Here is a 27,289-nt window from a genome sequence, read left to right on the forward strand (position 1 = left end):
CAACGAGAGGCAAGCAAGAACTAAACTATCACGGCTATCTAATTAGTGACCACAATGTCTTGTCCCTATGATACAAGGAAACACTTTACCAAAAACCAAGCACGGCTACTAGGAAGCCGGCTGAGCTCACCAACAAGTACTTGAAATCATGCGTGAACCTACCTGCGGAGCAACGGAGTTCTGACTTTAATAGTTACAGGGAGTTCTGTAACATGACAGCCCCTTAATCGCGCACTCTGTGTCTGCACTCACCACTGCATAAGAGCCTCGAGGTGAGCATGGTTCTCAGTGCTATCAAACTTATGGACGTTACTCAAAACTAACACACAAGAAATTATAATTTTACGTACACGAATATGTGTACAATCGAATGCATCAATATACCAGATTCCATTTGGAATTATCAGCGCTGTGTGTAGGAAACTGGCTATATTATATATATACACACATATATATATATATATATACATACATATTAAACTACATGTTGACTGACCCATTGTTATGTAATGTCTGTAATTGGAAGGCCGACTCCTGGGATAGGGTGGGAGGGACTCCTGGGGGTAATGATTTAATCCTCGGGTCACATACTCCTCTGAGTGATGTGACTGGGGAAAGTCTTAAAGCTATCCTTATTAATGCTAGGTCTATGAGGAAGCATGAATTCCAACTCTATGACATCCTCGTGGAAGCCATGCCAGATGTTTTGCTTATTACTGACACTTGGCTTCACGAGGGATCAAACCCCACTCTTGCTAACGCTATACCCAGACTACTTGATAATTAGGAAAGACAGATTAGGGAATAGAGGTGGGGGTTGCGATTATCTATAAGAATTCTCTCCTTTGTTCGGCTATATCTATTACTGACTTAGAGGGAGCGGAAGGCTTGGGTTTCCATCTGTCAGTTTCCGTTCACCAGTCAGTGGCCGGGGTGATTATATATAGACCACCAGGGCCGTCTGGACATTTCCTGGAGTCTATTGGCCACGGCATAGCACCCATCGCTACTAGTTTTAGTCAATGCATGGTCCTTGGAGACTTCAATACTCATCTAGATCAAATGGAAGACAGAGAGATCAAGAAGCTATTTGAATCCTTGTTTATTTTTAGCATGGTTCCGTATGTGATGTCTCCCACTCATGAAAAGGGCCACATCTTGGACCACATTTTTTCAAGATTGACCTAGACAACCCTCTTCCTATCATTTGGTCCGATCATTATTTGATCACTTTTCGGCTTAAAAAAGACCAGAGTAGGGCTCAGTCCAATGGTATTCAACAAACTAAAGATTACAGATCCTTTAAGCTATTTACGCCTGATTCTGTAGCAGAAATATTAGACCAACATCCTATTTGTGGGAAGGTTCCCTTGTAGAGGTGACACATGCTCTGGAAAGCTGGCTGCAGAACTGGGCTCTGCACCTTGCTCCTCCAAAGATGTGCAGGGCCGCACGTGGAAATACTTCAGCTCCTTAGTTTACAGAGGCGTTGAGGAAAAGTAAAAGTGCTTGCAAATGTCTGGAGCGCTCATGGAGGAAAAGTTTCAATCCATTAAGTAAAGACATCTACAAACAGGCACTCAAAGCGCACTACATAAAAGTGCGTGATAAGGAAAAAAAGTTTCTTGGCTACAAAAATATGATCAAGCCAGAAACAGTAGTAGAGAACTGTTTATGATTGTGAATTTAAGATTTTGCCTCCCCCACTGTTACCCAAAGCCTCTTTACTCCCACACTTAAATGGACCAATCAGGTCACTAAATTCTTTCATGATAAGATCAAATCTATCCAAGACACATTTGATATGCCTATCTGTACGAACCAGTACGATGCAGCAGACTATAAAGAATACTCTAGGGAGGAAATACTTTTGGATTTTCCTCCTGTTTCTCTGGATACCTCACTTACCATCATGAAGGCGCTTAAATCTGGGTCGCCTTCTGATCCGTGTCCTGCGAAAATTGTAGCACCTGTTGCTGAGGTTCTGAATGCAGCTGTTAATCATGTTAATCAAGTTCTGAACCTTTCTCGGTCAGAAGGAAAGGTCCCAGCGAAGTGGAAACAGGGTAAAATCCTCCCACTATTGAAGAAACCTTTAGCTGACCCAGCAGTAGTCAGCAACTACAGGCCCATAACACTGCTTCCTTTTTATTGCCAAGGCATATTACTAACTTCATTGAGGCCACAAATGCTCTTCATCCCAGCCAATCGGGTTTTAGAGCAAATTATAGCACGAAAATAGCCTTATAGGAAGTCAGTGAAAGTATCAAAGCCACCCTTGACTAAGGCGGGAAGGCAGTATTAATACTGCTGGACTTCTCGGTGGCTTTTGATACCGTGCCCCATGGTTGATTCCTACAGAGACTTAGTGAGTGCGTATTTGGGGGCACGGTTTTCAGGTGATTTTGCTCTTTTTTGGAAGGTTCTCAGCAATCTATTTGGTCCCCACCTTTCTCAGCAGATATTCCATCGCTGAATGTTGGAGTGCCTCAGGGCTCAGTTTTGAGCCCAACTCTTTTTAATATTTATATGGCACCTTTTGCATCCCTAGCGGAGAAACATGGGGCCAAAGTTATAACCTATGCCGATGCCTCCCAATTGTTGTTCACTTTTGAAAAGGATGAGCCGCTCAATGAAAATTTAATACATTGATGCCTGACTAAAGTGTTTCATTGGTTTCGACAAAACCAACTATCATGCAATTCCGCTAAAACTGAAATTACCTTTTTTGGACGCTCCCCTGGTGATGAATGGCGGAATTGGTGGCCTCAGGATCTGCCTCCGCCATCCAGTCCTGTTTCCACTGTGAAGAATCTTGGAGTCATGCTTGATTCAGATCTTTCCATGAAGTATCAGGTTCAATCTGTGGCTGGCACGTGTTTCAGACTTTTAAAAATGATGAGGAACTTCCTACCTTTGTTGCCATTGTTCTATAGGAAGGCAGTAGTCCAAGCTTTGATTATGTCAAGGCTGGACTATGCCAATGTATTATACCTGGGCATCCCAAATTATTTATTGGGCCACCTTCAGGTTGTTCAAAACAAGGCTGCCAGAACGGTTTCTTTGGCAGGGCCTAGGAACCATATGGCAAGTAATTTAAAAACCTTACACTGACTTTCAGTGAAAAATAGGATTGACTTTAAGTCTTTGGTGCTTGCTTTTAAGGCTCTCCATAACAGCGGGCCCAGTACATCAGAAAGAGAATCACACCCTCTATTCCAGCCAGGACACTGAGGTCATCAGCCCAACATCTGTTAGTGGTGCCAAAATTTACCTGGACTAGAAAGGGGGATTGTTCCTTTCAGGTAGTAGTGGGAAGACCATGGAACGCGCTGCCTCTCTCCCTCAAACAAGAGCGAGAGCTTCTTAGCTTTAGACGCCAACTCAAGACCTGGCTGTTCCTTCAGTAAAATTGTGGTGCAGGATTGTGAGTGCATTCTGTCTCTCTTTTCAATGGGGGTCCTCTTTGCACCGGGACACTCCGCTGTTTTGACGTCTGGTGCCCCGTTCTTTTCTATGGAGAACCTCCGGTTTGCAAAAGCACTGAAGCCAGGGAGATAAAGGACTTCTGGGTGCGACCACCACTTCGAGAGGTAAGTTGGGAAGTTAAGGATTGGTTAGGCACCGTTGGTTTTGGCACACAAGGCAGTGGAGCATCTGGTACAGGGGTGCCTTTTGGGGTGGGATCTTCTTACCAGCAACTGGTCGCGGTTAGGGGGCCTTCTGGATTTAGACTGCAGGCATCGGCTAGAGGCTTGAGGTAGGTCAAGGGTGCGCCGGATCTCGGGTCAGGATCGCCGGGGTGACCTCCTCTTGGTGTTTTTCCACTCGAGCTCGGGCCGGGTTTGGCAGTTGCAGAGTGGACTGGATTCGCTGTTTCTGGCTGCTGCCAGAGGTTGTTGTTTGGACAAATCCGGTGTTTACAGGAGAAGTAGTCTTTGGAAGTGAAGGCAGGCAGGTCCTACGGGGTTTTCGAGGGTGCTGGCTGCAGGACACACCGGGATTTTGCAGGAGCAGGTTCAAGGGGAGACAGGTCTGTAGGGCTGGGGCCAAGTCAGTGGTCATCTTCCTCTTGTTAGCTGGATGCACGGCTGTTCGGTCCTTCTTATTTTCTTCTTGTCGTTTCTGGATCTGAAGAAGCAGAGATCAGGGTGCCCCTAAATACTAGATTTTAGGGGCATCACAGGTAGGTAAAGGGCAGGGACCAATGTGTCCCTTCCCTGGGGTGGGTACATCCCCTATCATGCCACCCTCCAGTGAGGGGGGCAGGACTCTGTCCCTGGTTGGTTTGGCTCCCCCATCCTCAAGATGGCAGGAACTCAGTTGTGCTTCACCTCACCCCCCCCCCCCCCCACCCCCCGGAGGGGTGGAGTTGGCAGAGGATGGCACACCTCTTTCCCTCACTTGTTCTTCCTACCGGCTCTCCCGTCCAAAGTGGGGGGTAGAACCAGTGGGGACCAGTTGCTGAAAGCAGCAAATGGTCTGGGGACGCTCACAAAGGCAGCATGGCTTTGAAGCTTCCCCTTCATGAACCCTGCCCATCCTGGGGGAGGAGACTTGGCACATCGTCCCAGGATGTGCATTGTTTCAGGCCACAGGGGTCCAGAAACATGTCTTGTGGTGGCAGCTGCAAGCAGCCACTCAGCCTGGACACTAGTGGTGGGTTCGTTTTCAAGGGGCATCTCTGAGGTGCCCTCTGTGTCCATTTTTCATTAAATCCCACACTGGCATCAGTGTGGGTTTAATGGGCTGAGTGGTTTGATACCAAACTTCTCAGTTTTCAGTGTAGCCATTATGGTGCTGTGGAGTTCATAATGACAAGCTCCCAGCACCATATACTCTTAATGGCAGCACGGCACTTACAAAGTCTAAGAATGGACTTAGACACTGTAGGGGTACAGGGCTCATGCACCTGTAGCCTCACCACTGGCATAGGGCACCCAGCTAGAAGGGTGACTGATCTATGCCAGGGCAGTGGATTGTAGGTGCCATGTCAACTCTTTACTTTGTTCTTCACCAAAACACGCAGCCTGCAAGGGCAGTGTGTGTGTGTAAAGGTACAGGGCCTCTAAGGGTGGAACAATAACTGCTGCAGCCCTTAGAGTTCTTCCCTGGTCACAGTGCCCTGGGTACCTGTGCTACCATTCACCAGGGGCTGACCTGTGGCCAGAGATGCCAACTGGGTTAGTTTTGGGGAAAGAGCACAGGCCCTCAAACCTGATTGGCAGGGAACACCAAGAAAAAGTGCATCAGTAGTGTGGCAAAAAGTGGGGGTGTTCATGCAACAGAAACCCACTTTCCTACACTGTCTCACCCACACTTTACTCGCTGAGTGACGCAAACATGCCATGTATTTTAAAGATGAATTGGGGTGCCGCACTGAAAAAAGGTAAACGCACGAACGTACATTAAGAGCTGTTTACAAATAAAAGCAAGGAAACAAAGAAAAAGAAGTCCAATGACCTAATGAATAAAACTGAAGAGCAATTCTACAGGTAACAGATCCAGTTGCCAAGCACAGGAACCGCCCACGGAAAGGCGGGACAAACGATAAAATTAGTCACTGAAAGGAAGGGGCTTACTAAAAGCACACTTAGAAACCAATGGGAAGCCAGGGGTGTGATCAAGGCATCTGCAATGCGCGCCGACTCTAGGCTCGACCTAAAAACTACAGTGAGTGAACTCCATTTCATGACGCAAACCCGAATGACCAGCAGGCATGGGGAGGCGGGGTGGGGGTCGTACACTGCCCAAGCCACATTGTAGGAAGATCACATCTCAAGAATTTAAGAAAAGGGTAAAATTCCTCCTTCAGCAAATCTTGGTAGTCAGGACTATTTGGCATGGTGGTTTTTTCATTTTTTTTCTACTCGTTCACTGGCAAAGAAATATTGGGCAAATCGAACATCCTGAAGTTTAACACCCACTGTAAATTATTGCCAAACGCCTCCATTCATTCTCACGGTGCAAAGACTAAATAGTAGGAAAAAAAAGTTCTTTTCTGATGTTAAACGGACCAAAATTTCACAGCAGAGCATCCAGATATCAACACACTTGAACAGGTGTGGTGTGAAGACAGGTCTTTGTTGGCTGGGTTTGACTGTGTTGTCGCTTCAATAAACCCAAATAATTAGAAAATACTTGTATTTCTTCAAACAAAATATGCTGCATTCTCTCGATTTCCCAACTTTGAACAAGGTGTGGCTAGGAGTTAATCTTAAGGAGTAACTGACAAAAGATCAGACTTCTCTATTTAAGTTTTGTTTCTCCCTTATCCCACTCATCACACCATTCCAATGAATGACCTTCAAACACCCCATTATCGGCAAAAGCTGTGCTGGTGCAAACACTCTGCTATCCTGTAGGTCTTCCATTGGAAAAACATGGCTCGCTGGACAGGGTGCAAAGTAAAAAATCTATCTCAATTGAGATTTGATCTTGCTATTGAACATAGGCGGTTAAATGTGCATCCGTCGCTATATATTCAATTTACTGCAAGACTGCTTTGTTAAAACCAACAAAAATGTATATCCCTTACCAAGGTGGCATTATTATAATATCAGGTCAGTCAAATGCTGCTAATAATGTGTGAGAGAGTAGAGTTCGGATTTAGGACAATGTACAGACTTAAGTTGCTCACTACACCCAGTGCTTAATTTGAGCTGGCGAGGGCCACCAACACTCATTTTTAGAGACCACTAATTATTTTTTCTGGTAAGACATTTCCCGAGCGCAAGAGAGGGAAAAACACACACAAAGGACAAAGGAGGAAGGGGAAGGTGATAAAGCCAACAGAAAGGGAGGAAGAAGGAACCTGAAAGAGTGAAATAAATGGGAAGGGGGCCTGGGTAGCATTTTACAGAGTCTTGAGGTGGATAGAAGATTACGTACCCTTGGTAACACTTGACAGCACATGTTTCCGCCCACAGCTGTGGGCACTGGCACTTTTTACAATGTAGCTCTCTTGTGAATTTTGTCTTGTAGGGCTATTTCCTGTTTTTCTTCATAAACCATTTATTTAATCTATTTCATAGGGGAATGCACCAGAGTCAATTACTGCCCAATATTAACTCTCTGATGTATCTAAATTTAAGAAAATCCTACGTTTCTCAACCACTGTGGGACACATCAGCAAGCAATTTTGATACATTGAAATCGAATGGGGATGATCAACATTCTGAAATCGCTGGGGGAGCCAGAGCATCCTCATCTGCACCCATCCAATCCCGTTCAAGCTCTGCCAACTCAACCTTGTCTACCCTAATGCCCCCTTCAATTCAGCCTTCAAGACTCACTAGGTTCCACATCCCTTCCATGCCTTCAAGATCATAGATGTCTTCCTCTCAGATTCCCAAATAGCAGCAAAATGCCTATTCACTGATCTCTTTGCTACCTGGCGAACATTCCTTTCAGGAAGAGTTCGCATTTTTGAGAATTTAAAAGTAATCTGTCATACTACTGAAAGATAACAAAGGAGGACCTAGAGCAGCATGGCCCAGCATCTCTCTGTCCGGAACAGACCAGTAGGCAGCATTTAATTTGTAATAATAAAGTGCATGGGGACAAAGTTTTTCTTAGGATCCCACTGCCAAATCCCGGGGTTGGCGGAGTCCCTTTGCTGCCCAGTCTTGAATCCACCTAATGCCTCTTTCATCCACCATCTGACACGGTTTTTTCATCTGCCTCTTGCAGGTTATTTGCATCCCTATGTTCGTCCTATGTTGCTGTTTTCATATCTTTATTCCTTGTCATTTCTTCCTTTTCTGCTTCTTGCTTTCAGTCAGTCTGATGATGAAATATAAGCCCCCCCCAACCCCAAAATGACTGATGATGCTAAAGTTATGCAACTACTAGCACAACTTAATCACTACCAGAATGGACTAGAGGCACAGTACCTGAACTGCCAGAGTCTCCCAACCTCCTATTGCACTTGCTACCTTTTCAGTATCACCTATGCCAATAAAAAGCCTTTGGAACCAAAAGCATTGTGGAGTAGTGATGGGGTTGGAGCCATATGGAAGGGTATGAATCTCCCCGGACAATAACCCAGAGCACCTAGAGCAATATTGCTTGCAGCCATCTATCCAGAGAAGAAACGTGATGCCCTGGTCTGTCTGTAGGAATAATCATCTTCACTCAGAAAAACAATAAAGGCCTTCTGTGGTGTGATTTGAAGGTCGTCTATATTAAAAACCCTCCAAGGTCCGTAAAACTCAAATGAAAGGCAACTCTCCAAGTTGAGGATATCCAAGATCCTGGAACAGTCTTAATAAGCCATCATACACAACTCTGACTGCTTGTAGAAGTCTGGATGGGGAGTTATGTTTTTTTGTTATGTGTATTTGCAAAGCGCACCATTACTCATGAGCGTGTGCGTGCCTAGCGCTGGCTATGGTAGGTTGGTTAATTGAAAAGCCAGGTCTTCAGCTTCTTGTGGAATTCAAGGAAAGTAAGAGTCTCTGATGTGGAGTGGGAGGTCGTTCCACACTTTAGGAGCAATGTTAGAGAATGCCTGTCCTGATCTGGTTCATTGTATGCATGGGATCTGAGCCACATTGGCTTAAGGGATCATGCACCTCCAGGCTTGTACCGACTGTCTTGTAGCCAGCTAGAATGCCTGTCAATGTCCGGAGGAGAGGTTGGAGTTAGCCATGTTTCCGTGAGGAAGAGCAGGTCAGGAGCGGGGTCGTGCAGTAGGTCCCATACCACTGTGGCATGTTTAGTGATTAAGAAGCTGCTGGGGTGCATGCATGCAAGCGTGGCATTTTGTGTAGGTGGTGGTTGATCTGTAGGAGTGTGAACGGGTGGCTGGTTTATGTAAGAGTGAGCACGTGTGCAGCTGTTGGTGCAAGAGTGGTGGGAGTAGGGTATGTGAAGTTGCAGGAGGCGCATGTGAATGCTACTTCCGTGTTGAGTGGTGAGGCAGCAGCTGGGGCTGAAAGTGTGGCTGAGTGTGGCGGGTTTGGGGGTGGTGGGCAGAATACCAGAGTTCCTGGTGCTCAGCGCGGTCCAGGCGCAGACAAGATTGCCTTTGGTGTGCCAGTCGCATACCCACACTGCAGCCTCTATTAAGTGGGTCCTGGAGGGGAGAAGAGTTCTGGGGACGGTGGATGGGAAACTACTGAAGACACTTCCTGTGTTGATGGATGATGGAAATCTAGTGAAGTCGCTTTCTGTGCAGATGTCTACCTAATCTAAGTTATCTACCTAGATAAGGCCACCCTACGGCTAGAAGTGGTGTATACTCTGATGGGACCTGTGCAGATCCAAAACTGCACGGATTAACCGAGGCCAGTATATAAATCAGGAGTTCCAAGGAGCTGTTGCTGGCCCCTGGTGTCATGAAGCCTGTGCATAGACTGTCCAGGCTGACGCGGACAGTGATGGCCCTTCTCTCACCTCGATAGTTGTGCCCATGTCCGTTGGGGTTGTTGCATTTCCCATACAGCTCCTTGTTTTCTTCATCGCTCAGGGAGTTGCTGCGGGAAACAAAGTGTATAGAGTCATTGAAAACATTTTCCAGACAATGCACCAGCCACTGTAATTCACCTATCCCAGACAGAACCCCTCTGAGAATGAATGTATCAATCCTTGCATAACCTCGCATGTTGAGGAAGCCAACCCCTCCAGGTTCCGTGCGTCAGCTACCATATGTTCAGGAGCTCACAAGTGACTGGTAAGAATTGCTTTCCAACCCAAACTTACCTGAACCACGTGAAACCTACTTGATTTGATTCCATTCTTAATGTTGTACTATCCTTGTCAGGTAGGTTTAGAAGTAACCCATTTCTCCCTTAGCAAACTCAACATTAATGCAAAATGGCTCACTACGGACGTCTGCTATGACCTGCAGGCCAGGACTTCGAATCTTGGCATGGCCAACTCAGTCTTCCGTCCTTCCAGCATTGAACACCAAGGCAAATTCCCTCAGAGGCACGCTTGCCCTTATTATTTCTTCAGATCCCTGGGGGATCTTCTGAGGATGGCTTATCATCCATCAGGCACCTAGTCCTCATGATTTGTTGGCATAGATGCATGTTCATTGGTACTGCTCTTTTTCCTTCACAGCAAACTGTAATTGCATATGTGCAATTATTTCCAAACATTACGCCTCATTTCCAACTGCATCCCATTCTTTCTAATGGCGCTTATAGCTTTTCACCTTTGTTTACAACCAATTTTATTTTGTGCACCACCTTTTCTAGAAGAGAGTGTCGTCTTCTTCTGCATTATGCATTATATGAAAAATGTTTTTTAGTTTCAACCCACATGCATACATCACAACTTAAAACAGGTCCTATATGGGGTCTTGAGCGGGGAATTTCTGAAATGAAAAAAAAGAAAACACTTCTTCATTTTCTGTCATTTTTGGTGGTCGAGTGAGTGGGGGGAGGAGATTCTAGCCATGAGATCTCCGGCATTTTCTATGCGAACAGCTACTTATATTCCCTAAAAATAACCCCAAGCAGAAATTAGTGTTAACAATAGTTACCACTTTAAACTAGATTCATTTAATGGTCAATGCATGCAGGACTACAGGCAGTGACCACCTCAGTGCATCAAGCAAGGTCACCAGCATTAATGACGAAATAGAGCTTATCAATTTTAATTTAGAATGCCTCTACATGTCACAGTAGTCATATAGGCAGTTGCCCCTAAGAAAAGATCAATAATAAGACTACCCAATGAAGCATGAATTACCATTTAATATTTTGCCTAATTTTTTTGGGGCAAACATCAGCTTATTAACCCCTTGCCCGCGGCCGGAATTCTGCACCTGTGCGGCAGATTCCGATCGCGGGTGGGGTCATGACGGCTACCGGCCGTCATCAGCACACGCCAACCGTGACGCTTGACGGACGGGAGCAGTCATCAGCACGCAAGGGGTTAATCTGAAAATACAAACATTTGACATGTAAACACATTAGTTTGAGAACTGGAAACATATCTAATCCAACCAAACAAGCACTTTTCATTTACTAAGTTGAACGACACGTAGGGAAGCTGCTCATAGGCACCTGGAGAGCTACCAGTAGCTACCGAGCCTCTTTGGAGAACCCGGTCTAGTGCATTCCACCGTGGAAGACACGAATGGGAGATAATGATGTGCCACAGTACCCTCCACCAACTACTTAATAAGATTAAGGGAGAAGGCCTTGCCTAAACATAAAACTCAAATTCCATTCTTAAATGTGCACACTCTTTAACATCCACTGACAGTGTATATTCTATTCATGCTATACCTGAAAACCTAAGGTGTTCTGCTAAGTCTTGGTTTGTCTCCTTTCTCCTCAACCTCAGTGTTCCCTGTAAAGAGTTCTGACCTAACCCTTTCCCTCCTTTAGTGTTGGCTGTGAAAAGAGTGCAACATTATTTGTAGGGGGAATTTATTGAGATACATAGCAACACCAGCACTGCAACAGGGCAAAGGCTGAAGATGGGTTACGTACAGTGAGAAGCTGATTTCTGCTTAGCGCCTACCAAAAGTAAATAAATAATATAGCACTATCTTTATATGCAGTAAAGTGTGAGGCTTGAATCCTTAAATTGCATGCGGTCTCAAAAAGCATCCTCCAAATTGATAAATTATGGCTTAAAAACTGACCTTTACCAAAAATCTCCAATTGTCGCCTCTCCTTTAACTTTCGAAAATACCCTCTTCTTCCTTTCCTATTCTGTGCAGCTATTTTCTCTCGAAGCACAACTTCTTTGAGTCACTTCCATGCCTGCTTTTAATCTCTCGGTGTATTTCTGCAATTTGTACAGAACTCATTTTAAATATCATAATCTGTCTTTGTTTGAAAGTCATACCCTTTTAGCCTAACAATACCTATCCTCCTATAGCTGATCTATGAATCCCACCAAAATATGTATGAATTCATACAACTATAACCCCACACTCGTTTCCCTAATGATATCGCCTAACTCCTCTTATTGTAATCTCTCACAAAGAAACAGGAGTTAATGCCTGGAATGGTTTGTTTGCATGCACAAGACTAATCTCAGTCACACTGGACTAACCACAAAATATGGGATTCTGAGAAGCATGCTGCCTGGTGTAAGGTGCTTCAATGCATCGTTGGGGGTAGTAAGCAATATATAGCTAATATTACATCAGTGTGTTGCATACAAAATTATAGTTCAGTTTCATTATTTAATCTGACATCATGGTGGTGTAAAAGACGAAGGCAGTGATGGTGATCTGGATCTAGCATTGCTTTGCACAGCAGAGAAGATGTAGGTACAGTGGTGAGGAGAATGATAAAACATGTATGGCTTTCCTTAGTTCTCAAATACATCACCTCTTGAAGTAAAGTTTTCCAACTATGACCCTCTTGTTAATCCTAAAGAAATAGTCTGGGAAGTGGGTTGTAGAGTCGAATTTTTCCCTCCTAGGACCTACTTAATGCTTGCCGCAGCGTGGATTTGCAAAGGCGTGCCAAAGGCAAGCCCGTGTGCACCTGTCCGTGCCAGGAACCCTAGTTCTCCCCCTGCTACCATACTGTGACTCTCCACATCCTGAACCCCGGCCACTGCTCCACACGCTGCTGCCTAGCTGCACCACACAACACCGAAGGAGAATTTTATTGCGCTTCCTGGAAATTTTCATGCAATTACCCACACACAACACTCGTAGCACTGACAGCACACAACACCTCACTGTCACTATGTCCTGCAACGACTCAACCAACAATCCACACTCAAATAAATGCATGCTCCTCGATACCCGCTCCTTCACCAAACATGCCACAGAGATCAGAGAACTGCTGCATAATAATGCCCATGAGCTATTTTTTCGAGCAAAAACTTGCTGAACCCTACATTGCTACAGCCAACTCCCTGAATACAAGATTTCAATGCAAGACAGACTTCATAAGCCCGGAGGTGGAATTGCCATCATTCAAAAGAAAACCATGAGCTGAACCACATCCACGTGCATGTCCTCCTCCAACTTGGAATACCTGTCATTCAAGCTTCACAACACAGCCAACTTCACCCTAAGAGGCACTCTCATCTACAGACCTTAGGTACTCGGCACCAACATCACTGACACCATCACAGACTTCACCGCACCACTCACCCTCGATGTTACCAATTGCATCCTACTTGGACCTGTGAATTTCCACCTGGAAGACCACACCAAGCCAAACTCGAGAGCACTCATTGAAGACCTTGGAAGCCTGGGCCTCACTCAATGGGTAAAGGGCCCTACCCATGTCACTAGACATCTCCAGGACCAATTTTTAAACCAAATTCTGCATCATCCAAGTCAACAAGCTCTCACCACTTCCCTTCGACCTACCACACCATCGTCAAGTTAAGCATCCCAGTCCAACGCACACTCCCTACCGCTAGACCAGCTTGCCGAAACTGGAACAGCATCAGTGACAAGGACTGAAACACCTGTCTCAACGCCCACTGATCCGAACACAGCAACAGCCTTCCCAAAGCCATCAAGAATTTGAACATTGATCACCTCCATAGCAGACTCCCTGGCCTCCTCAAACACAACGAGATCTAGATCCCAGGCCAGTTGGAACACGGAGGAACTCAGACTGATGAAACATCACTGCAAACAACTGGCGCGCAAATGGGGAATGAGCCAGGACAATATAGATAGGAGCATGTTCAAATCCACCCTGAGACCCTGCCAATGAATGCGCTGCTCAAGCAGACAGCATTATTGTCCATCAACAGAAGCAAAGAAATCTTCACCATTATGAAAGATTTCACCTCACCATCTGCATCCTCCAGCTCGACCATTTCCTTGCAGGATCTCAGCAAACATCCCTCTCAATTCTTCAGTAACAAAATCACTGCCATTTACAGAAACTTCTGTCCGCAACAAGACCCAACGAACCTCGCCAAATGCCTCCTGATCGTATCCAAACAACCAATGCTAACCACATGGCCTGTCTGGCGCTAGAAGAAACCGGCGAATACCTCCATGACCACCAACTTTTCAATACAACTCAGTTTGGTTTCAGACCAAACCACAGCACAGAAACTGACCTCATTGCTGCTACGGATGACATCCGTATGACTTTTGACTGAGGAGATGTGCTGGTCATCATAGTCCTGGACCTCTGTTCAGCATTTGACGGTCTATGGCCCCATCCTCATCCAATGCCTACACAACACTGAAACCCAAGGACACGCACACCAATGTAGCTGCTCGTTCCCAGTCAGTCAGTCTGGCACCATACACCCCTGGGTACAAAACTGAAACCCTAACCCACCTTTTCTGTGTATGCCCAGCACTGACAGGACAGCGACGACGATATCTGAAATCCACTTTTAATGAGCTAAACATTCGCTCCTGCAGACACGCAGTTACAAGCTGGCTGGGAGGTTCATCCACAATCCTGGCATGCCGAGGTGTCAAATTCATGGCCGAGGTGAGAAAATCCTTCGAACAATTTGAGCAGGGGGAACATTGATGCGGAGGGCCATTGGGGATACCTTTACCTCAGGTACCCAAACAGGGATCACAAACAGAGACTCTGAGACGGTCTGCGGAGTGCTCGTGGAAGTTGTTTTTAATTGTACTGTTTTCAATTTTATTAAGATCAAGAAGCCATAACCGCAGAAAAATTTTATAACCTTGTACTGTTATTTTATCATGTGAATTTTGTAATAATTTTAATTAATTATGCAATAAATCTTTGACTTGACTTGACATACATCTCAGACGCCTGCAACCTCATCTTCTGCGGAGTTCCGCAAGGATCCTCCCTGAGCCTGATCCTCTTCAAAGCATACATGATCCTTCTAGCTAGCATCATCCACTCTCAAGGTAAACAACCTCTCCTAAGACAACGACACACAACTCATTCTCTCCCTCACAGACAGGACGCCTAGTACCCTAATCAAGTTCAATGCCAGCATGACTAAAATTGCCCACTGGGTGAAGACCAATTATCTAAAGCTGAACACTCACAAGACCAAATCGTGATCTTTGGGAAGAGCTCATCACTGTGGGACTTTAGCTAGTGGTCATCAGAGCTAGGACCAGATTCCACCCACGCCAAGAACCTCAGGATCATCATCTACCACAAACTCAACATGAACACTCAAGTCGATGTCGTCACAGCCTCATGCTTCCATACCCCGAAGATGCGGAGGAAGATTTTCCAATGGCTCTCAGGCAGCATCTAGAAAATCGTCACGCTCGCCCTGGTCACAAGTCCGCTGGACTACAAAAGCACCCCCCTATGCCTGGATCAACAAAAAGAAAAAAGCTCACCAATGGCTGCAGATCATTTAGAACTCAGCAGCCAGAATCACTCTCAACCTCCCATGCCACACTCACATCACACCTGAAGGAGCTCAACTGGATCCCCATTTACAAACGAGCACAATTCAAACTCCTCACCCACACTTTTAAGGCACTACGTAACACTGGCCTAGCACACCTCAATCACATCTGCTTTCACAAACCCTCCAGACAGCTCCACTCATATGGACTCCTACTTGCACAAATCCCATGCATAAGGAAAAGCAGATCCAGTGTCCAAGTCTTTTCCTACATTGTTCCTAAAGAATGGAACGACCTCCTCTACATATCAGAGCCTCCTCCTCACTTCTTGATTTTCACATCAGTATTACCACTGGGCCCTTTATGCGTGCCGAGACTCACACCTGCTTAGGGCCAGGATACCCTCTCGGGTAATAGAGTGCTCTACAAATCTGCATAACATAACGTTTGTTTTATCTGCCTTTGCTCTGCCCCCAAACTCCCAAACTCCCTTTTAGATCATGCCCTTGGCCTAATCATACTCAAAATTCGATCCAGGCTATTATCTGCATATAGTTGAGTTTAGGATAAAGGGAGAGATCAGTCTGATGTTCCCTGCCAGTCGGGTGAACCTATATCCTGGTACAGGATGGCAGCAACAGATACCATGGAAGGAGTCCTGGTTGCAACAATGACAGACTAACTCTCTGATTTACACCAACCTTCACCCAGATTTTCAAGATTTTTAGCCTACCAGACTTTATTGTCACTTTCTAGTCTAGGGTTTTCCTGGTCATAAATTGTGCATCTTGCATGTGTCCCTCCCCTGGAGAATAGCTTCTTTACAATCTCTCTGGCTGGATTCTATCCTTCCACTGCTCACTTTTAGGGAACTACTTTTTCTTTTTGCTTAAGCACTCAATGAGAGTGTCCGCGTTTCCTAGCTCTCTTCACTGAAGTCACGTCCTTTCCCTTAATCTGTGTTGCAAGTTTCTCTTCTGTGATTCTCCCCCTGCCAAATGCCAGGCCTCCCCTGTGCTGTGCTGCTTTCTTACTTGTATGCCTCTACCCCCAATCTCTATGCTGCTCTCTCTCGTGTGCTGCCTTTACTCTCCTCCACCCACTCCCTGTTACTTACCTCCCACCCCCGTCCACCATCTTTTTTGGGGGGAGAGGGGAGGGATCCAAGCTGCAAAGTGCAGCACCTCAGTCTTAAAAAGCCATTTGTGCCACTTTTTAATTGAAAAAGAACAATTTATTCATCCATCGCTAATGACTAAAACTCCTAGAGTTTGTGCCCCTGTCATTTTTGCAGGTGTGCATGCCTACAAAATAACACAGCTGTACACCATTGCCAAAAGGCAAGTACCAAAGGCGAGACCTATTGACTTTGCCAGTGCTTGCTCATAATGGAACTTTCATGCTCACAGCATCTAGTTACTCCACTGGTCACAACACTAAGTAATTACAAATTAGATCGACGTGATCGGGAACTACTGGGTTAGGAACCATGCAAATGACGGAACGCGCTCTGGTGATAATATAGTGCCAGCGCTATCTGTATCACGGAAAGGGCCGCACAAATGTCTGCGGTCCTTTCTGTAATACCAGAGTGCCCCTGGGGCGCGCGAAGCAGTTGCAAATGCCTGTTGCGCCCCCGGGGCACTTTCTATGATACGTCCCTAGGTCTCTCAGACCTGAAGGCGCAAACCTGCTTAAAGCAACCAACATCCACATATTCCAGGACTGGCAGCCACTTCTTTGCCTATATAGCAGCCAAACTTTGAAATTCCCTCCTGTTACACATCTCTTCTGCCCCAACTGAACGGATCTTGTGCAGACAGAGTGGAGAAGTGTGGCTCAAGTGGTTGGAGCGGCAGACCCTGATGCAGAGGTCTGGCCTGGCCCAGGGTTCAATTCCCCGCCTCGGCGGATCTTGGGCTCAAAAATTTCCCCGGACCTGACAATTCTCGCCTCGGTGCCTATTCCAGTCATGGAGTCCCACTCTGTAACTCTGGGCAATAGCTTGCTTAATCTCCACAACGGCCCCTCGCAGCGGGATGCCTGGCTTTCACCTTGGGAATGCCCAGTAATGGGTTATCTCGCAGGGGAATACCAGGACGGGTTCCCTAAGCAAGCGCTGGGACGCTTTCGGGCAGCCATGCGCTCTACAAATCAAATTTCATTTCATTCATTCATTCACAGCTAAAAGCCTAGCTGTTTAAAGCTAATTAGCATCCTCCTACTTCATATCCTTTGTATTCAGCACCTGGGAAACCCTGGTGGCAGGGCAACTGTTCACTCACAATACAAAATTGTATTCATTCTTATCTCCTGTGTGCATATTTAACCAATGCCAACTTTAGCCCCAGGTGCCTTGCCTCCTGCCTTTCCCCACAAAAACGACCCTAATACCCAGACCACCACTTGTTAACCTTCTTAGCCAGAGCTTTCTGAGAGCTACAAATGCAATCCCTAGATCTCCCATGTTGCCTGACCCCCATAAGCCCCAATTCTGCTTTAGGGGATGTCAGTTGGACCTGGATATGTTGTGGTCAGTTGGGTGAGTTGGAGAGTTTAGAAGGGATCCCGCAGGAAGATGTAATAGAAGAGTTAAGAGTGTAGCAGTGGTATCTGGACAACAAAATATGGGAACTGTGGTGTAGAACCTAAAGCTGTGGGTTCCGGGATGGTGATGACAACAAAGATGATAATAATTGAACCATAGCTATTACATGAAAGAAAACAAGCATTGGCAAAGCCAATAGGTCTCGCCTAGGGGCCAGATTTTGGCTTTGGCAGTCGGATGTGTGATGGTTAACAAGGGCGGGTGGGGTTGGACAACGGGGGATTTTAAAAAGTGCTATATAGCAGGCAGCGCTGGCCGCTTTATAATGCTTTCTTTTTCCTTTCTGTCGGGAGGGTGAGAAGAAACAGGGACGGGAGGGAATCAAAAAAACCAGTCCAGCACACATGCAAACCTACTTCAGATAATTTACGTTTAACTCTAAGCACTGGACTTCAGTGGTTTTGGTTTCAATTTATAGCTTTCCTAGGCACTCGGTGTAATCTTGGAAAAGTACCTGTAATGTAACTTCTCGCAGTAGAGCCAACAGTCCTTCCACAGTTAGAAAACACCGTACTGACTATGCGGTTTCTGTCAAGTCTGTAGAGGAAAACTAGGTCATATCAACCTATGCTTGCATTATTCAGGAAGCCACTATTCGTAATTTTGGGGTATCTCATTTCTATACTGTTAAAAGCATCGGCTTAATAATCCCAGCATGCACAGAGTTGTTGACTAAAACTTGGCCTGGTTGAAGATGTCAGATACAGGGTACTTGACAGCTACCGCATTGCAAAAAATAATCTAATAAAGAAGTAACCATGCCTTAAGAACTTGAATGCAATGATCAGATAAAGCAGACATTTGGTGTTGCTGAATTACTGTGTTAGGATTTTGCAGTTGTGAAAACCTCCAGCGCTGATTTTTGAAGATAATCAAGGCGCAGCTGACCTCGCTTTTAATCTATTTTAATATTCAAAATGGTATGTGCTCAACCCAAAGATCAGATTGTTGTTTTCTGCATCGGATGTAATCCGACTCAGAGGAGCCCTGCCTGTAAAAGCAAGGAGGGAAGAATGAGTCACATTTAGGAGGTTGCATTTCTTCAGTTTAGCTTGCCAAAAAGGAGACCACTGTATGGTACTGTAATACCCAATATAAGAATGCGAGAAAATAAAAGCAAAATGACAGGGGCCCTTTTTATAAGAACTTTTTACATACTGCTCCAAACCACACTCCTGCCGTGTCTAAGCACTGTAAATAGGTGTTATTCCTTCCTCCCGCTGCTCCAAAGCACCGCAGCTTTCAACCCGGGCCTAGGCCCCACCCTGTACCATGGTTGCAGAGAAGCCCTTCTTTACCAGGGCTCAGGCTGATCTCCGCCGTTCCTGCTTGAATGACAAATGTGGCTCACCTGCTACTCTCCCCGCGGGCCTGAACCTCCATAAGATTGAGGTGAGTGCTGTTCTACCTGCAGAGGGCCGCTGTAGTTGCCCGTCGCTTCACAGAAGCAGGACTGGACTCTGCATATACTGCTTGCCGTTCCGGTTGTGCTCCCTGGTTGCGAACCCATCTCCAGCCATCTACTTCGCCCGGCTGCTCTTGAGCATTCTTCCCACTGAGTCTTTGTTTTTGTTTTTAGGTCTCGCCTATTATATCCCTCAGGGATTAATAGGCGAGTGTATAGGAGGCGAAACAAGCTCTTGACCAAGCGCAGATTACGTGCAGTTCATGTGATGCACACGTGGGGGAGATGCGCGTGCACGTCAAACCCATTAGCCTCGCACCAAACACCATCTGGCTCGTATCCGACTTCAGAGGAATCCGCTCTCAAGCCTCTCCCGCCCCCCCGCCATCAGACTTCAAAGAAAAGCGCTCCAGCTCCCCCGCCCCCTCCCCCAGCAATGAAGACAATGTTTACATTTAACTTGTTGCCTTCCCTCCGCTGTCATACTCCTAGCTGTCCTGCAAATGGTGTGCTGTATTTCTAACACACACAGTTTAGTAACCAAAGCACTGCCAAGTAATACTATTATCAGCTCTCGTCTTTCCTCGCACCCGCTACCCTGCTCCCCCGCGCCCCCCCTGCAATGCCCAGAGCTTTTTTTTTGTTTGCACCATCTCCTTTCTCCCAATCCCTCGCAGCCCTCCCTTGCTTCCCCGCCCCCCCACCCGCAATGCCAAGAGCTTTTTTTGTTAGCACCACCTCCTTTCTCCCAATCCCTCGCAGCAGTTTCACTTTTATCAGCTCTCGTCTTTACTCGCTCCCGCCTTCCACACAGCATACTATTATCAGCTCTCGTCTTTCCTCGCACCCGCCTCACGTGCACAGCTGGCATTTGTTTTTTTTTTGCGTGCACCCCCTCCTTTCTCCCAATCCCTCTCAGCAGTTTCACTTTTATCAGCTCTCGTCTTTACTCGCACCCGCCTCCCACACAGCGGACGCTTCCATCTCGCGTGCACCTACTCCCTTCTTCCATTTCCTTTTAGCAGTTTTATTTCCACCAGCTCCCCTGTCTTTACTTGCACCCGCCTCCCACACAGCGGACGCTTCCACCCGCCCACTGCCCCTGCGTCCTTCCAGACAGAGGCCATTTACACCCGCTGCCACCGTTTTAGCACTGTAAAAGTTTAAATATTTTAAAGTCTTAAAATTATAAAGTCTTAAAACAAACATTTATTTAAAGACGCATTTTAGACAAGAGTGTGTGCGTGTATATGTGTGTGAGCGTGCCTCAGTGCCTTTAGTTGCACCCACCTCCCACACATGACGCTTCCACCCACCCCCTGCCCCGTTTACTCTGCGTACTCCCCCACAGAGGACATGCCCACCCACTGCCACCGTCTTAGCAATGTAAAAGTTTGCATTTATTAAAGGGCTAAAATACTTTTTTAAATAAAGTTGCATGACAGACAAGAGAGTGTTCGTGTATATGTGCGGGAGCATGTGTCCATGCCTTTATTTGAACCCGCCTCCCAAACAGCGTATGCTTCACATGGCCACTAACCACGTTTAGTATGCGTACTCCCACACGGAGGGCATTCCCACATGCTGCCACCGTATTAGCACTTTAAAATGTTGCATTTTTTGAAGGATTAAAATAAATGTTTCATTAAAGTCGCTTCACAGACAAGAGCGTGTGCGTGTATATGTGCGGGAGCATGCCTCCATGCATGTGTGTTTGAGTGTGCACATGTGTGGGTATGTAGGAGTGCCTGCATATGTGTGCTTATTTATATGTGTGCGTAAATTGCTAATGCCCTATATGTTTGTGCATGCTTTCTTCTGTGTATATTTATGTGCGTGTGTAGGTGTTATGTGCTGGTCGCTGCATGCATGTGTGCATGAGGGTGTGTATGCATGCTTGTGTAGTTGCATACATCAGTGTATACGGCTGCAAGTGGATGGGTTTCCAAAGGTGTGCCTGGTCTGTGTTTGCATGGTTTTTTTTTCATCTGTGCTTCTACGTCTGAATGTCTCTGTGCATCAGTGAATTTAGAAGTTTTATTTAATTAAAATTAAAAGCCTCTGGGGTGGATGAAAGTTTTTTTTACTAAAACCGAGATTTGTGACAATAACTAACGACGCATTATGAAGAACCCAATGCAGGGAAAACTCTACAAGCTTTAAAAGGTTTACACTAAATTAATAAATAATCTAATTATTTTGCTACGTATTCTAAGACAAATATAACATCTATCCCTTCTTACATGCAAACCACCAACATTTCACTTGGAACCGAAACAAACGTACCGAAACAAACGTACAAGATTGAAGGGATTCAACTTATAACCTGCAAGGATCGCTTTTCATGACACGGCCTGGAATTATTTCGCACTACTCCTTTACATTTGTGTAAAAGTATACAAGGGAAGCACAGTTCATTTTAATACATGCCCAATTATATTACACTAATAGCCCGTCCCGACGTTGTCCGGGTATGAATTACTGCCGGCCAGTAGTATATTGTTTTGTAGGATTTCGTTTTGATAGCATTTCTTATCTGTGACAGGCCTGTGAAACGCTCCGATTCACAGTGCACTGCTGATGCACTTAAGAGTGTGCGTTCAGTAGTGTGTGAACTCGAGTTTCCCTACTTCATTTTTCCTTGTAATATTATATAGCGCGAACTCGACAACATGGCATGAGCACAATTTACATTACAGAAGAACACATTCATTTGTGGTAGGCACGGGGAGACAAAGTGATTTGCCTGGAATCACAGGATGTTGAGCTGATGCCGAGATTCTAACGTAGCTCTAAAGTTCGCTATTCTAGAACTTGTGGCGGGAGGTGTGTCTGAAAGTCTATGTCGGTGCTGGCCATCAATGAGAGAGACCTGTGCATTTTTCAAATAGGTGGTGAAAAAATATGAGTATGTTGCTGGAGATGTGGGCCGCCGTGCCACCAATGTACTTACCGGGGGAGGGTAAACACCCATTATTCCGCAACGTTCTTTCCACATACCATCACTCGGCATACGTTCATTCCGAAAGTACCATGACTCCGCAATGCCATTGTAACGCATGGCATTACATTTTATATGCTTTTACAACGCATACATTTACAACGAAAGTCGTTGTAAATGCATGAATGGTAAAAGCATGTTTTTTTAATGTTTGAATAAGGTAAGTATGGGTATAGAGGTATATGTTTTGGGGTACTGAGGTATATGTTTTGGGGTGTTTGGGTATTTTAAGGGTTCAGATATAGTTTTGGGTTATGAGGTACAGGGGTATTTTAAGGGTTCAGGGCTGTGGTTTGGGTTTTGGGGTACAGGGGTATTTTTAGGGTTCAGGACTAGGTTTGGGTTTTGGGGTACAGGGTTATTTTTAGGGTTCAGGGGTAGGTTTGGGTTTTGGGGTACAGTGGTATTTTTAGGGTTCAGGGGTAGGTTTGGGTTTTGAGGTACAGGGGTATTTATAGGGTTCAGGGCTAGGTTTGGGTTTTGGGGTACAGGGGTGGGTTTAGGGGTAGGTTTGGGTTTTGGGGTACCGGGTATATTTATAGGGATATGATGGGTTAGTGTTTAAGGGTGTTGGGGTATTTTAAGGAGTAAGGGTGGGTTATGATTATGGGTGGGTTATGATTATGGGTTGCAGGGGTTTTTAAAGGGAGCAGGGTGGGATTAGCACCGGATATGAGACATGGCATGAAGGGCAGAACGTACCATAAGCCCCCTGCATTTGTCACGCCCACAGCACAATGCAGACACGCCCACAAGGGACTACTTTGCTGGCACGGTTCTTTTACCTTTTAAGTGTATATGGTGGGTGTCTGCATAGCCTATGTCCTTCTGCTGCAACTGCCCTTTCCAACGCTGTATTGGGTGTTGTGATTGGTGATGTGGTTCCTGAGATTAACCGCCTCAAAGGTTTGGGCTCTCTCTTTATTATATTAGTACGGATGTGTTTGAAAACTCAACAGGGCTTAGTATGCTTGTTTCACATATATAGAGAGCGTGCATTAAGGAATTCTGTTTGCGAGGTGCAAGGTAATTTTCAAAAAACAAGCGCTTTTATTACATTAAATATTTACTGAAGGGAAAAAGAACTGCGTGGTTGTGCATTTTGTTACAGAAATACCGGTTCTACACTCTGTTGGGGCACATCTCGGTGTCGGTTTTTTTCATTTGCTCTGCTACAATTATTAATTAGCAAGTGTTACTTTGGTACCTCCTCCCTTAGCAGCACGTGCATCCGCCTTCTCCAGCTCTTCTGCTTGAAACAGACATCATGCGCCAGTGGGCAACAACATAGACAGAGACATCCTGCTTGACGATGGGTTTGTCAATTACGTACCCGAGGAGCCAGGAGAGCACAAGCTCTCTCTCTACACAACTGTCTCTCAACATACCTCTGTCTCTCTTTCTCTACCCACCTCTCTCTCTATATATGCATCTCTCTCTCTATACGCATATCTCTTTCTCTCTCTACACACCTCGCATACTCTCTCTTACTTTCTCACTCTCTCTCTACACACCTCTCTCTCGTACTCTCTCTCTCTCCACACATCTAAGTCACGTAAATACAACACATATTGCATTACGAATGCTATAGGTGTCACATTTGCAAAATTTAAAACTATTGGCATTGTGAATGACAAAGCTATTAATTTAGCTATTTTTTTATAATTGTATGTCTAGTGTTGACTAGACTTTGAAGCGCTAGAAGGCCTGCTTTGCACTACTTGGGAACCCAAGGCTAAAGTAACCAGACTTTAGTTGTTTTTCTTCTCAGGGATTGGGTTGCAGTGTGTGAGGTGAGACGCCAAAGAATGAGGAGCTTTCTCGTGTTCAACCATTCCGCTCTGCGAGTTTTAACTGCATCAGTGACTGGAGAAGCCTCTGCCACGGTCTGAGTCAAAATAAACATCGCCCTTTCACTTTCCTATATTATATTTTGTTAAAGAGCGCCCATACACGGTTTGCAAACTTCTCACAATTTCTTGTCTCCTTCCCATGCCCCAAATAAAACACAGGGAAACTGTGCTGTTCATCATTGCAGAACGTTTTATCAACAATACGTTTTTATATGTATCCAACCAGAGACATTTTGGTATGTTGCATCTTTGACCAAGTCCATATGGAGCAATCGTCCTCGCAAGACTGACATCCCAGAGACCAGGGACCCAGGTCAGCTGTGAAACAGCATCCCCCACTCTGCCTCATTCCGCCTCACTCCACCTCACTGTTCCTTACAGTGCCTCATTTCACCTTATTGTGCCACAGGCTCTGTACATGGGCTGACCTGTGTAACAGCATTACTCACTCTGCCTCATTCTGCCGCAGTGCCACATCATTATTTGCAACATAATTACACTGCACTCAATGCAACATACACTCCAAATACCACTCAGTGCCACATAATTAGACGCCACATAATTACACTGCGCTCAATGCAACATAAATACACTCCACATAATACCACTCAGTACCACATAATTACACGCCACATACTTACACTCTACTCACTGCAACATAAATACACTTCACATAATACCACTCAGTGCCACATAACTACACCACATCATTACACTCTACTCAATGCAACATACACTCTACACAAAACCACTCAGTGCCACATCATTATTTGCGACATAATTAAACTGCACTCAATGCAACATACACTCCAAATACCACTCAGTGCTGATCTGCTGCTCTCTTCGATCCCACCTCCTTCTTTAACTACCTGTCCTCTTCTCCTGTGCTGATCTGCTGCTCTCTTCCACCTGCCTCCTTCTTTAACTCCCAGTTCTCTTCTCCTGTGCTAATCTGCTGTTCACTTTCACCTGCATACTTCTTTAACTCCCTGTTCTTTTCTCCCGTGCTGATCTGCTGCTCTCTTCCACCCCGCACCCTTCTCCAAATCCCTGTTCTCTTCTCCTGTGCAGATCTGCTGCTCTTTTCCACATGCATCCTTCTCTAATCGCACACACACATACATACATACAACCACGAATACACACATACACATACACACACAACCACACACACATAACCACACGAACACACACAACCACACCACACTCACAATCGCACACACAAAAAAACAACCACACACAAAATCACACACACAACCGCACACACACAACCACGCACAACCACACACACAACCACACATCTATCGCCCTCACTCTATCAATCTATCTATCTCCCTTACTCTATCAATCTATCTGTCATCCTCACTCTATCTGTCACAGTCACTCCGTCGCCCTCCCTCTATCTGTCTATATGTCGCACTCATTCTATCGATCTATCTATCGCACTTAATCTATCTATCTATTGCCCATACTCTATCGCCCTCACTCTGTCTCTATTTATCAAAATATTGATCTATTTGCCTCACTATATCTATCTATCGCCCTCACTCTATCTATCTATCACCCTCACTCTATCTATCCATCGCCCTCACTCTAGTTATCTATCTCTTTCTCTATATCTATCTCTCTCTATATATCTATCTCTCTCTCTATCTCTCTCTATATCTATCTCTATCGATCTCTTTCTATCGATCTCTATCTATCTCTATCTATCTCTCTCTATCGATCTCTATCTATCTCTATCTATCTCTCTCTATCTCTATCGATCTCTCTCTATCGATCTCTCTCTATCGATCTCTCTCTATCTCTATCTATCTATCTCCATCTATCTATCTCCATCTATCTATCTATCTATCTATCTATCTATCTATCTATATCTCTATCTCTATCTCTATCTCTATCTCTCTCTCAATCTATCGCGCTCACTCTATCACCCTCACTCTATCTATCTATCTATCTATCTATCACCCTCTATCTATCTATCGCACCATCACAGCATCACTCAGGGGCACCACAGCATCACTCAGGGGCACCACAGCATCACTCAGGGGCACCACAACATCACTCAGGGGCACCACAACATCACTCAGGGGAATCACAACATCACTCAGGGGCACCACAACATCACTCAGGGGCACCACAGCATCACTCAGGTGCACCACAGCATCACTCAGGGGCACCACAACATCACTCAGGGGCACCACAACATCACTCAGGGGCACCACAACATCACTCAGGGGCACCACAACATCACTCAGGGGCACCACAACATCGCTCAGGGGCACCACAACATCACTCAGGGGCACCACAACATCACTCAGGGGAACCACAACATCACTCAGGGGCACCAAAACATCACTATGCGCTACTACAGCATCACTGAACACTACAGCATCACTCGTCGCCACCACAACATCACTCAGCGCCACCACAGCATCAATCTGTGCAACTAATCAACAACTGGTTCAAATATGTGCTCTCAGTGTTTCAAGCTTTATTACAAATGTAAAAAAAAATGGTAATATTTCAATTCTGTTCTTGATTTTCGCAACAACAAAATACACTGAACATAATCTTCACAAAAGTCATTTACTAAAGTTTAAGCTATTGCCGTTATAAATTACAATACATTTAATTTAAGTATTTATTATTTTAAAAAAATAATAGCCATTGTTATTTGAAATATTAATACTTCTAAGTCACGTAAATACAAAACATGTTGCATTACAAATGCTATAGGTGTCACATTTGCAAAAGTTAAAAGTATTGGCATTGTAAATGACAAAGCTATTAATTTCACTACTTTCAAAACCAACACATAAATAAAAGATTTGTCATTTATAGGACCAATAGCTCAAACTTTCCTAATGCGAGACCTATTGCATTACAAATGCTTGTTTTGTGTTGCTGTTGCCCTTTGACAGGCGATCTGCTCCGCAAGGGGGCGGGGATTGGATTGCCTCTGGTCCTACTGCATCCGTGTGCCAGCTTCCCACTGATTTCTGCGCCTCCTGTGGTAGGGCTATGTGGATGCTAGGGTCCTCACACACTGCCCTGGTGTGTTGCTGAGATGCTAAAGACTTCGTGCACACTGCTCTGCAGTGGTGGTGCTGGCCTTCATTAGTGCTCATGGAGACTAATTTGGTACGGGTCTCTCCATCAA

The 27,289-nt window shown here is 45.4% G+C and overlaps 1 protein-coding gene across 2 annotated transcripts in view; it reads right to left on the bottom strand.

Annotated features, from left to right (window-relative positions):
* LOC147731328 (6-pyruvoyl tetrahydrobiopterin synthase-like) overlaps positions 1–27,289 on the bottom strand; it is a 67,901-nt gene that overhangs the window by 6,818 nt on the left and 33,794 nt on the right. For both annotated transcript variants that reach the window (XM_086956377.1, XM_086956378.1), the window contains exon 2: positions 9,400–9,479. In XM_086956377.1, coding sequence (XP_086812503.1) covers positions 9,400–9,479 — 80 coding nt within the window. The remainder of the gene's footprint in view (positions 1–9,399; positions 9,480–27,289) is intronic.

This window comes from Lissotriton vulgaris, chromosome 2_1 (assembly GCF_964263255.1).
Source record: "Lissotriton vulgaris chromosome 2_1, aLisVul1.2, whole genome shotgun sequence".
In the NCBI taxonomy this organism is placed as follows: domain Eukaryota; kingdom Metazoa; phylum Chordata; class Amphibia; order Caudata; family Salamandridae; genus Lissotriton; species Lissotriton vulgaris.